At 37.8% G+C, this 13,020-nt stretch overlaps 1 protein-coding gene across 7 annotated transcripts in view; it reads left to right on the top strand.

The window, feature by feature from the left end:
• Smurf2 (SMAD specific E3 ubiquitin protein ligase 2) overlaps positions 1–13,020 on the top strand; it is a 100,512-nt gene that overhangs the window by 53,811 nt on the left and 33,681 nt on the right. For 4 of the 7 annotated variants that reach the window (XM_027427781.2, XM_027427783.1, XM_027427785.1 and 1 more), the window contains exons 5-8: positions 617–682; positions 4,219–4,303; positions 6,859–6,942; positions 11,571–11,773. In XM_027427781.2, the coding sequence (XP_027283582.1) occupies positions 617–682; positions 4,219–4,303; positions 6,859–6,942; positions 11,571–11,773 (438 nt within the window). The remainder of the gene's footprint in view (positions 1–616; positions 683–4,218; positions 4,304–6,858; positions 6,943–11,570; positions 11,774–13,020) is intronic. The other 3 variants (XM_035448201.1, XM_027427784.2, XM_027427782.1) reach the window with 2 other exon arrangements.

The raw sequence follows: 13,020 nt of genomic DNA, 5'->3' as shown, positions 1-13,020 counted from the left end.
AGGAGGAGCTGACTCTGGACAGGCTTTCTCAGGGGCAGTGTCTGGAATGGGAGGACTGAGGCTGAGTGGAGTTGCCCCCTAAAAACAGGCTTTTTTTTTTTTTTCTTCCTTGGCTTCTTATTTATACTTGTTTTGTGTATCTTTTGGCAGGGTTATGTTAAAAAATAATGACAGGTGACATTATTGAGTACTTACATGCCAGGTACTTACTGAGAGTTTTATATAATAATCTGATTTAATCCTTGAAAAATCATTAGGTAGTTTCTGTTATATATGAGAAAGCCAGGACTCAGCTATAAATTGTGTATGACCAACAACTATTGAGAGGTGCCAAGGCTCAGATTGAAGTGGTCTGAAAGCGTTGGAGAGAGCAGCTTATTACCAGTGTAGTGCTTCATGGTATTTCTCTAGATTTGTTAAAACTTGCTGTGATATTTAGATTAACTATATATTCAGCTAGAGAATTTTAAACATTCATTTTATAATTAAATGATTATTTTAAAAATATAGATCTGAAAAAATATAGATCTGATTTTCAATGATTTGTGAAAATTAAGTATCACATAGATTATAGATGTTAGAATTTCTGATACCAGCTAACTTTTTATTTGAATAGATCAGAGGTTGGATCTATGCAAACTGGGGCCAAATGACAATGATACAGTTCGAGGACAGATTGTAGGTAAGTGTGGGATTTAAAATTCTGAGTTTTAGCTTCATTTAAACCACCATAGGTCTAAATTTCTTTTTCTTTTTTCATGTAGCCCAGGCTGTTCTTAAACTTGCTGTCTAGCCAAAGCTGACCTTAAACTTTTTATCCTGCTGCCTTTGTCTCCTGAGTGCATGCTTTGTGAGGTGCTGTGCCTCAAATCCAGGGCTTTATATATGGTAGGCAAGTTCCCTACCAACTGATCTCCAGCCCCAGCCCTCTAAATACCTCTGAATACCTTGTTTTGGCATGAAATATATATGAATCATGTAAAATGCTACAGTGGTCCAGGATCAGCTTAACTTAATTAAAAATATATACATATAATACAGGGGTAAAGAGATAGTTCAGAGGTTAAGAGGGCTTGCTGTGCAAGCCCTAGGACCACAGTTCAGATCCCAGTACCCATGTAGCAAGCCATCATGGTACCAAGCATGGTACCATGCATGCCTATAACTCTAGTGCTGAAACCAGAGACAGGAGGGTTTGTTTCTGGGGCTTGCTGTCTTCTAGCCTGCCTCCCTGTAAATCCTAACACCATGTTCAGAAAGAGACCCTGATTCAAAGGAGTAATGTGAAGAGCGATAGAAGACACAGAGTACCCTCCTTTAGTTCCCATGTGCACACCCCCAGCCCTCCTCTCTACATACACATAGACCACACTTAAATACAGATATAACGTAACACAAAAATGGAGTGGAAAAAGGAAAAAAATAGACTTGTTATTGTAAAGAACAATTGATCCTTTAGGAAGGAATTCTCTTAAAAGTATCCAAATGCAGTAGAGTACTGAGATAGACTGTGTGAGTATTATTAATTTTGTGAAAACAATTCAGAAACTAATTTTTTAGTAAGAAGGCAATATTCTGTTAAAAGTAATTTCTTAGTACTTTGTTGAATGTTTAATGCATAGAAATCTGTGCTAACTAGAAAACAATGACATGAAATGAGCACTGGTAGAGTAGCATTAACTAGAAAAAGGGGAGAAATCATTACTCCCAAGATGCTTTGTTGGAAATGGTCTAGTAGACTGTCTTCCACTCCCAGAGGGAATGGCTCAGTCTTAGATTATCAAGATGTGTAGTGCTCTAGGACTCTAAGGCAGGCAGCTTTGGGGCATCTTACTTTAGAGAAATCAATTGCTGTTTCCCACTTGATGTAGAGCAGGATTTAGATTAAAACAATTTTATTATGAATCTATCAGAAAGAAAAGTTTTAGTTCTCAAAGATACACTAAGACTTTGAATCCATAGATGGAAAACTGCTAAAGTAGCTACATAAAAAAATTCTGTGGTAGTTATCCCCGGAAGTATCTATAAACAAGATTACTGATAATTTCTGTTTTTAAGCTGAGAAGGGGGGAAAATATATTAAATGTAAATCCTCCTTACACAAACCTTTTACATGTAATTTGCTTGTCAATGGTTAGGGATAACAAAAGTAGTTTCACTAGTTGTAAGTTTACATTTGTAAAAATCACAAGCTAGACACAGTATCACATGCATATCACTCAAGCACTTGGGAGGCTGAGGCCAGGTTTGGCTAGGATACCATTTCATACCACCTACCTCCACATAGTAGACGTGACTTTGTCACGTATTACAAATGCAAATGTTGTACTTTAATTTATGTGGATATATGTAATGTAAAGATGTTGTGTGAAGCTTGGTATTAACGAGAGACGTGAGCTGTATTTAAAAATCTTGAAGTTATATCATTCTAAAACATAATCCACTCCAGTCCATGGATTTACATGCAGCATTCAGGAGGAAGGGGGAGGAGGATATCAAGTTCAAAAGTTCAAGGCCAGTCTTGGCTATGTAGCTAGAACTTGTCTTCTGGGGCTGGAGAGATGACTCAGCAGTTAAGTTGCTCTTTCAGAGGAGACCCAAGTTTGGTTCCCACTACCCACATCAGGCTGTTTACAACCACCTGTAACTCCAGTTCTAGAGAATTTGATGGCCTCTTAGGTACCTGCATGCACTTGGTATACATACTTACACTCAGGTCCACACACATACACATGAAATAATAAATTACATGTAAAAAAAATTAACCTACCAGGCTGGAGAGATGGCTCAGCGGTTAAGAGCACTGGCTGCCCTACCAGAGGACCTGAGTTCAATTCCCAGCACCCACATAGTGGCTCACAACCATCTGTAATCTGATCTGGCATCCTCTTCTGTCCTGCAGGCAGAACACTGTATACATAATAAATAAAGAAATAAATAAATCGTAAAAAAAATCTAAAAAAAAAATAAAATAAAAAAAACCCTCATCAACCAAAATAAATAATTAAATATCCAACCAACCCAAGCACAGTGGTACCTCAGGCTGGCACTGGGAGTTAAAGGCAAGGGGATCAGGTATTCAGGATCCTCTTTAGCTACATAGTGAGTTTGAAGCCAGCCTGAGGTACATGAAATCCCTGTCTTTAAAAACAATACTCCTGCCTTGTAGTGTTGCATCTCTTTAATCCCAGCACTCAAGAGGCAGAAGCAGGGTTCTAGGACAGCCAGGGATACTCAGAGAAACTGTCTCAAAAACCAAATAAATAAATAAGTAAATAAACAAACAAACTCAACATTCTGGAAATTTCACTTATTTTTTTTTCTCCTGTTTGAAAACTAACCAGCTTAGTGATCATCATCGTTATTATTATTTGTTTTTTCTAGACAGGGTTTCTCTAGACAGGGTTTCTCTAGACAGGGTTTTATATTACATTTCATATTGGCATGCTGTTAAAACTTGTGTGACCCAAAGGTTTGCCCCATTGGCAGGATCCAGTGTATTTTTTTATAACTGTTCAGATTTTCAAATTAATGGGAAGTTTTAGACTTACTGTGTTTTCATGCTTTCTTAATGTTCTGTCTCTCAAATTTGCCCATTCTGACTTTGGAAAAGGCACTAGACTCTCCTCCCAAACCATGACAGAGTATAGGAAACTTGATTCTTGTTTGTATGGTTTTTCAAGACAGGTCTGTGTAACTGCTGTAGCTAGCTGTCTTGGAACTCACAGGAATCCACCTGCCTCTGCTTTCCAGTTGTCTGGAATCAAAGGTGTGCACTACCACTGCCTGGTGAAAACATTTTAATATCACTTCTAAAAGGTTACAAATTTTAGTAGGAACCAAGAAATTTATTCTAAACTCTGTTACTTTGGTTTTTACAGTGCTGGGAATTGATCCCAGAGCCTCATGCATGCTAGGCAAGAACATTATCACTGAACTACATCGTCAGCTCATCATTTTAAAGTATTAAAATCTACATTTCATGGTTTTTTTTTTTTTTTTTTTTTTTGAGACAAGGGCTCCTCGATATGTAAGACTTGCCTTAAACTTGCTGTGTGCCCAGGCTAATGTTAGACGTCCAGCAATCCTTGTGCTTATTCCTTCTGAGTGCTGGGGTTACAGATAAGCACTGCCACACTTGGTTTAAGATGGATATTTAGCTTGACAGAACTAGAAAGCGCTGTTGTAGACTTATTAATGTTTTTGTTTTTTTAATAGTAAGTCTTCAGTCCAGAGATCGAATAGGCACCGGAGGACAAGTTGTGGATTGTAGTCGTTTGTTTGATAATGATTTACCAGATGGGTAAGTGAACATCATCAAAATCATTAGAGAGATGCCAGGGTGCTGCCCTGAGCTAGTAGGCAGGGAGTTGGTGTTCAGGATGTACACCAACTGTGGTGTGGTCAGTTCCAGGATAAGATTTTTCTTCTGCTTGGAAAATTAGAAGGACTTGCCACAAATTGTATTAAATATCATTTTTAAAAAGTTTTGAAAATGAAACAGGAAAGTTCTTGCCAAATATTACTCTCCTATAAATTTATTTAAAGGAAATTTTTTTCCTTAATTATCTAAAACAGGAGTACAAGTACTGAATTTGAATATTGCTTTATTTTTAGAGGTAAGGAAAAGAGAATTGGGTAATAGTAATTGTAACATAGTGGAGTGTATTTATAACTGTACCAAGCAGTTCATGTACATGATGTCATTTAATTCTCATAGCAGTAAAGACTGTGTATTTATGGAATTTGATTGACTGGGTTCTAATCCTCATTCTCCTGCTAATTGATGTTATCACCTTAATTTATTTAATTTCTGTGAGCTTTGCTATATACTTAACAAGATGATTGATAAGAGACAATGTGCCACAAATTGGTGCAAGGGTTAAATGAACTCCTTCACATAAAGCAGTTCAATATCTTGCACATAACCAATGCTTAATAAGCCAGGTGCAGTGGCACAGGCCTTTAATCCCAGCACTTGGGAGGCACAGGCAAGTGGATCTCTCTGAGTTTGAGGCCAGCCTGGTCTACAGAGTTCCAGAACAGTCAGAGCTATATAGTAAGACCCTGTCTCAAAAAAAAAAAAAAAAAAAAAGTAGTTAGTATTACTAGCTGTATTTTTATGTTGTTGTTGCTACTATTGTTATTCTCATTTTACAACAAAGAAAATGGAGACCAATATAAATCATTTGCCAAAGGTCATTTAATAAGTAGGGATCTTGTGCCTAAGACTTAATTCCCAAGACCATGAACTTTTCCATATTTTTATACTAATTCTGATACTTCACTGATTTTTTTAATTTCAAAGTATATTTAGTTAACTTCAATAAAGTCTAACTTGTAATAAGTTGAACCCACTTAGGGTAGATGAAGCTATAATTGGTTGACTTTTAGCTCAAATTATTATTTGTTTAAAATTATATTTATTTAAATTTGTGAGTGTATATGAAACATAGTGTACATGTTGGAGGTATGCAGACAACTTTTGGAGATTGCTTCTCTTCCTTCTATATGGATCTTGGGAATCAAATACAAGTTACTGCTGGTCAGCACGGACCTTTAACCACTCATTCATCTTGTGCTAACTTTTCTTTTTTTCTTTCTTTTTTTTTTTTTTTTTTTTTTGGTTTTTCGAGACAGGGTTTCTCTGTGTAGCTTTGGAGCCTATCCTGGCACTCGCTCTGGAGACCAGGCTGGCCTTGAACTCACAGAGATCAGCCTGCCTCTGCCTCTGGAGTGCTGGGATTAAAGGCGTGCGCCACTAACGCCCGGCACTTTTCTTATTTTGACATACATCTTATATACAAGTAGTTCTGGTGATTGCATATTTTGTTTAAACTGTTAAAAATGCCTAAAATTGTACTAGGCCCCATGACCCATTCCCATTCATCTCATGGATTGGGAGGCTGAGGCAGGAGGATCATGAGTTTAAGGCCAGTTTAGTGAGTACATAGTGAGTTCCAAGATAGAATGAGTTGTATAGTGAGACCCTGTCTCAGAATACACCAAGTTAGCCTGGAGAGATGGCTCACCAGCGACAAGAGCTTGTCTCTCTTACTGAGGACTCTAGTTCAGTTCCCAGTACACACATTGGGTGGCTCATAACCACCTGTAACTCCAGTTCAAGGGGATTCAACATCCTCTCTTGCCTCCTTGGGTACTTGCACACATATGAACATGCACAGATACAGATGCACACTCATACATGAAAATAAATCTTAAAAACAAATCAATGGTGCTGCAGACATGGCTTAGTGGTTAAGAACACATGCTGCTCTTCCAGAGGACCGAGGCTTAAGTCCCAGTAACAACATCTTGGCTTATAGCCATCTGTCATGCTAGTTCTAAGCAATAAGATACCCTCTTCGGGCCTCTGAGGGTACCAGGCATGCATGTGGTGCACAGATATACCTACAGGCAAAACATATATGCATATAAAATAAACAACTAAAATTTTAAAAAATGAATTTTAGTAGGCTTATACTTTCAAGAACTTTTATATGCTTTTCTAGTAATATATAATTTTTTAAAAATTACAGGGGATTTAGAAATTTTTAGACTGCTTTCATTCTAATCCACCATTTGCTTAATTGCTGTAAAATCTGATAAATTTTATGGTCAATATGTTAGTTTGGGCATTTAACACATAATTCTTGGAAAATTATTGTCAATTTAAGTGTTATTAAAGTTTTTAAAAGTTTTCAGTTTGGCTGACAGAAAAATATGACCTCAGTAAGATACCTCAGAAGCTGAGTTTTATAAACACTGTTGTGCAGTTCTTCAGTAAGTTTAAAACAATAGCAGCCTCATTATGAACTGGTGTCCTAGATACTTTATTTCTCAATGTTTTTATTGCAGTTGGGAAGAAAGGCGAACTGCTTCTGGAAGAATCCAGTATCTAAACCACATAACAAGAACTACACAGTGGGAACGCCCGACACGGTAAAATCATACACCAATTTTCTTTGGTCTGTGCTAGCCTTTCCTGAATTCCTCTTTGTTATCTGTCACCTTTATTTGATTTCCCCATTGCTTTATGCAGTGTAAACCATTAGGTCTTAGAGCAGTTAATTATTCTTTTTTTTTTTTTTTAAGATTTTATTTATTTATTATGCATACAACATTCTGCTTCCATGTATATCTGCACACCAGAAGAGGGCATCAGATCTCATAACGGATGGTTGTGAGTCACCATGTGGTTACTGGGAATTGAACTCAGGACCTCTGGAAGAGCAGTCAGTGCTCTTAATCTCTGAGCCATCTCTCCAGCCCCAATTACTTATTCTTAATATAATTACAGTGGTTACATTTTAATTACAATTACTTTTTCTAGTTTTTGAGACAAGGTCTCTCCACATAGCACTAGTTGTCCTGGAACTCACTCTGTAGATAAGACTGCCTCAAAGTCAAAGAGATCCACCTACCTCTATCTCCTGAGTTCTGGGATTAAAGGTATGTGCTACCACTGTCCAGCTAGCTTTGCCTACTATTGATTGTGGTGATATTACAACAAATAAAGCTTGCCTGAAGATCAGAGTACAAAGCTAGCCACACTAGTTAGCTATAGAGGCCAGGCAGTGGTGGTACACACCTTTAATCCCAGCACTTGGCAACAGAGGCAATGAATCTCTGTTAATTCAAGACCACTGTGAGCTTACATGAAATCGATTCAGTCTAAAAGAGAAACAGGCTCACACAAAGGTGATCTCAGCACTTGGGATCCCACGCCTTTAATCAAAAAAACTAAACAAAGGAGATTAGAGTCAGGATTCTTGTTTTGAAAAGAAAAATGAGACTACAGATATGATAGGATGAAAGGGTAGATTATTGAATCTACTCTGAAAAGAAAAAAGGGGAGGATATAGATATTTAAAACTAATTTGCTTTTTAAAAGTAAATTCAATAATCTACCTTTTTATTTATATCCTCCCTTTTTTTTTCTTTTCCTGACCATTACCAATAACAACTTGTAACTAATTCCTTAAATAATGACAAATACTCATAACCCATTAACCAAAAACCACTTACCCCACCTCTTGGGAATGTGGGTGTCATATTCTTAAATTTACTTCATGCTGTCTGGGGGCAACAGCATCTTTAGGGAATCCTGAAAAGAAAAATTTGGGTTCATTGTCAAGTCCTGTGAGAGGTAGCTGTATTATTTGTTGTCCAGTCTCTGAGTAGTGGGAAAGTTCAGGACTCATCTGAAGTCCTGTCTATAGTAGTCTATGAGGCTAGATCATCTTGGTTAGGCACCTCGAAATTGTTCTGAGCAGTTTTTAGTCTGAGGTCATTAGTTGGTGCTTTTCAACTTAGTGATCTTATCGTAGCCCTGGTAGAAATTGTCATTGTGGGATTCTGTCATCTTTTTGGAGACTTCTTTTGGAAATTGTATTAGGTCAAGTTATTACTTTTCTTGATAAGTTTTTCTGGGTCATTCCCCCTTCTTCCAAAGGTCCTTAAATTCCTCAAGATGGTTGTTACTATTTTCCTGAAAAGACAAAAACAGCACCCTCCCAACTCTAACTTTTCGGAGTTTCCCTTTTGGCAAGTTTTAGCTGATCAAATGAAAAGCAGTTATTAATCTTATAAATTAGTTTAGATTGAGTGGTCATGCTGTTTGATGAACTATCACCTCTTCTAATCAAGAGTTCTCTCTTATTCAAATATAATCTTTATCAATTTTGATTTATGCTGTCTCCTGAATTTTTGTTTTGTCTTCTATAGCTATCTCTCATCCAATGCAGTGTGTTTTCTTTAATTGCTCTGGGAGGGAGTTTCTTCCTTGATGACAGGAAATGACTGAACTGAATTTGGCATAGGGCTTTTTGAGAGACCCCTCAGGGAGTTTCCCCAATGTCAAGGGTTACCTTGAATGTCCCTTGTTGATCTACATTCATTAGTCCAAACCTGCCTTTGCTGCACCTTCTGCATAATCCAGAAGGGAGGGGTGTTCTGTTTGGAATATGCTTAGAAAAAACATTGTTTCTAGGAATGGCCTGTTTACAGTCTCTTTTAAGGTGACCTTATTTGCCACAATTGAAACACTTGACATTTCGATTTTTCCTCAAGCTTCTGGAAATCACTTCTTTGTCATGTATCATCATGGTCATGAGATTCAATATTGATTGCATTTCAAATCCAGTCCTCCAAAGGTGCTGACCTTGCCCTTAACAACCTAATTATCCTTTTGCATTGTACATTTTTAAAAGGCAGAGATTCAATAATTATTTGTCTAGCTTCTGAATTTGGTATCATTCTGTATGCTGCTGATGTCAGTCTTCATAAGAAATCCATGAAGAGCCAGGCAGTGGTGGCACACGCCTTTAATACCAGCACTTGGGAGGCAGAGGTAGGCAGATGTCTGTGAGTTCGAGACCAGCCTGGTCTACAAGAGCTAGTTCCAGGACAGCCTCCAAAGCCACAGAGAAACCCTGTCTCAAAAAACAAAACAAAACAAAACAAAACAAACAAAAAATGAAATCCATGAAGGGTTCCTTTGGGCCCTCTATAACTTTAGTAAATGACTTGATTTTCTTTCCTACTTCTCCAATTCTGTCCCAAACATTCAAAGCTGCTGTGAGGCATGATCATCATATAGATGATTGCCTTTCTATAGTAGCATAATCTCCTTCTCCAATAAGTTCATCTTGGGAGATTTCCATGCTTCTAGCTCTGTTCCATTGGTCTTAGCCTCATCTTTCCACCAGGTCCTCCAATGTAATTGAGGACCAGGCTCCAAAACTGCTGTAACCAAGTCTTTTTTTTTTTTTTTTTTTTTTGGTTTTTCGAGACAGGGTTTCTCTGTGGCTTTTGGAGGCTGTCCTGGAACTAGCTCTTGTAGACCAGGCTGGTCCCGAACTCACAGAGATCCACCAGCCTCTGCCTCCTGAGTGCTGGGATTAAAGGCGTGCGCCACCAACACCTGGCGTCTCTGGGGATAATTCTATTGCAAGTTGATCACAGGTTTAACATGTGCTTCACAAGAGGTGAATGCATGCCATATGAGACTGTTGATTACTTGAATCTCCTTAAATCTAACATTGCCACAGGAGTCCAACCAGCTCTTACAGAGCCTCTATCACTTGACAATTCCTGTAAAGTTACTGGATATATTAAGGTTGGTTGTTTGAAAACCTTGGGCTGTTCCTCTCTAATCTTATAATGTAGTGCTGAAATTGTTTCTCCTTTAAATTCCCATCTGGGTTTGAATATCTCTATCTGTTTTATTAAGATTTTCTAAGGCCTGTATCTTGACATTCATACCAAACAACTTTTTAAGAGCTTAACTAAGATTTATCAAAATGATTACAAGGTTTATCAAGATGATAAACCAGTATGTCAATCCTGGTTAAGTTGATTATCCCTTCATTTAATTGTTCCAATTTTAAATCATTCATTGTATAATCATACAGAGACCTGACTCTCCATTGTAATAGTGTTTTCCCTTTTTTTCCCCCCTCTCTTGAGGAAAAAATTAAATGCTAACACAGATATTGGGGTTAAAGCTGAAGATCAGAGAAGCAAAGCAGCCAGCCACTAAAGAGTTATCACCTCTACCAGTGCTCAGACCAAAAGAGCCACCTGTCCTCAGACTGCATCTCCAGACTGCATCTGTTTCCTTCAGACCTTAGATTGCACTGAGCTCCTGTTTCCTCCAGCATTTTTATTCCTCTCTAGTAATGGGATTGAAGGCATGGGATACCAAGTGCTGGGATCACCTTTGTGTGAGCTGTTTCTCTTTTAGACTGGATCAATTTCATGTAGATTCAGAGTGGCCTTGAATTAACAGAGATCTGTCTGCCCCTGTCTCCCAAGTGCTGGGATTAAAAGTGTATTGCACCACTGCCTGGCCTCTGTGGTTAACTAGTGTGGCTAACATTGCACTCTTCAGGCAAGCTTTTTTGTTAGATCCTAAATAAAATATCACCAGTCTGTGTTTTGAATGACAAAGAGCCATACCTAGGAAGAGGTACTGTTTTTAAGAACTAAAGGTCAGATGACTCGGGCAAATTCAAGGAGAAGAGGAACACCTGCTTGCCAAAAGCCATGTGAGAGGGAGAATAGTGGAAATCTGGTCTAGAGGCCAGCTGTATCCAAGTCCTCGCCCTTACTGACTCAGGAGCACATCTATAAGTATGTATGGAGTTTTCAGAAACTTAATTGCAACAGTACTTGAGTTTCTTTGGTCAATAAGAACTTTAGGCTTGCCGGGCGTTGGTGGCACACGCCTTTAATCCCAGCACTCGGGAGGCAGATGCAGGCGGATGTCTGTGAGTTCGAGACCAGCCTGGTCTACAAGAGCTAGTTCCAGGACAGTCTCCAAAGCCACAGAGAAACCCTGCCTCAAAAAACCAAAAAAAAAAAAAAAAAAAAAAAAAAAAAAAAAAAAGAAAGAAAAAAGAACTTTAGGCTTGCTCTTAATAAGGTTCTTAAAATCATTGTTTGCTTTATTCATCTCATTTCTTGTCTGATTTACTATATTATTGCTATAGTATATACGATATCTAGAAACTCTGTTTTTGATGTCTTAATTATTAACCTTTTTACCCCTTGTCACTTTTCAACAGACCAGCCTCAGAATATTCTAGTCCTGGCAGACCTCTTAGCTGCTTTGTGGATGAGAATACTCCAATTACTGGAACAAATGGTGCAACATGTGGACAGTCTTCAGACCCCAGACTAGCAGAGAGAAGAGTCAGGTCCCAGCGACATAGAAATTACATGAGCAGGACACACTTACACACGCCTCCAGATCTACCAGAAGGCTATGGTATGATAACAGCAAAGGGAAAATTTCAACTTGTTTTAAGAAAGTCAGAAAACTAACTTTTCTTTTTTGTTTTTTTCAAGGTTTCTCTGTGTAGCTCTGGCAATCCTGAAACTTGCTCTGTAGATCAGGCTGTCCTTGAACTCAGATCCACCTGCCTCTGCCTCCCAAATGCTGGGATTAAAGGTGTGTTCCACCACTGCCTGGCCAGAGATTATCTTGAAAAATTGTTATTGTTGCCGAGTATAGCCAGCTTAGTCTGCAAAGCAAGTTCCAGGTACGTCAAGGCTACACAAAGAAACTCTGTCTTTAAAAAAGAAAAATATTACTTTTGTTTTCAGGTAGGGTCTTCTATAGCTGAGGCTGACCTCAAACTCACAGTGTACCCAGACTGCCCTTGAATTCCTGATGTTCCTTGCACTCATACAACACACACTGGGATTATATGTTTGCTTTACCACACATTGTTTTAGAGTCAATATGGCCTGAGGATTTAGCTTAATGGTAATGTACTTGCTAGCATGCTCAAGGCCCTGGGAAGGCCCAGTGTTCATTTTGAGTGTATAGTGGGCACAGAAGACACATACTACACTGGACACAGAGACAAGAGAGTGAGAATTAACTAATCCAGGTTTTGGGATTCTGTGTGAAAATAAACGTAAATATAAAACTCCCAATTTTTATTAAAAAGTCTGTAATGGTTAGAAAACAGTTATAACCAACAGTTTTACCTTAGCTAGTTATTTATGAACCATAATAGCTCCTATGCTCATTTATAATAAAGTGTAGTAAATATTAACCACACAGTTATTGTAGGAAGCTTGTGGAATAAAATGAGACTACTTTTCAAGTAGACACTATATAAAGTTACAGCAATACTATTGTATAGGCTTATCTTAAACCTTTAGTGTGATTTTTGGGACAGATACTAACTTCCTTTCCAGTTTAACACTGTATGTTGGCTGATGGTGACACCTAATGACCAAAATTAGAAATTACGTTTTCTAAGTTATTTTATTTTTACTAGTAAATTAAAAAAAACTATTTGTAAATAAATGATTATAACTTTATTTTAAAATAAATTGTAGCCTCTTATTTTGAAGAAAAACAAAAAACAAAAAAACTTGCTGTGTCCCGTAAGTTGGCATACTATGAAGTAAGCAATTCCAGAATGGGTAACAGACTTGTTTTTGCCGATCACATTATTTAACCTCTGAGAACCTACATTTTACCTCCTGTAAAGTGAGAGG

The sequence above is a fragment of the Cricetulus griseus genome, chromosome 7 (assembly GCF_003668045.3).
Source record: "Cricetulus griseus strain 17A/GY chromosome 7, alternate assembly CriGri-PICRH-1.0, whole genome shotgun sequence".
NCBI lineage: Eukaryota > Metazoa > Chordata > Mammalia > Rodentia > Cricetidae > Cricetulus > Cricetulus griseus.
The sequence above is the reverse complement of the archived record's forward strand: the minus strand, read 5'-3'. Positions and strand labels throughout refer to the sequence as shown.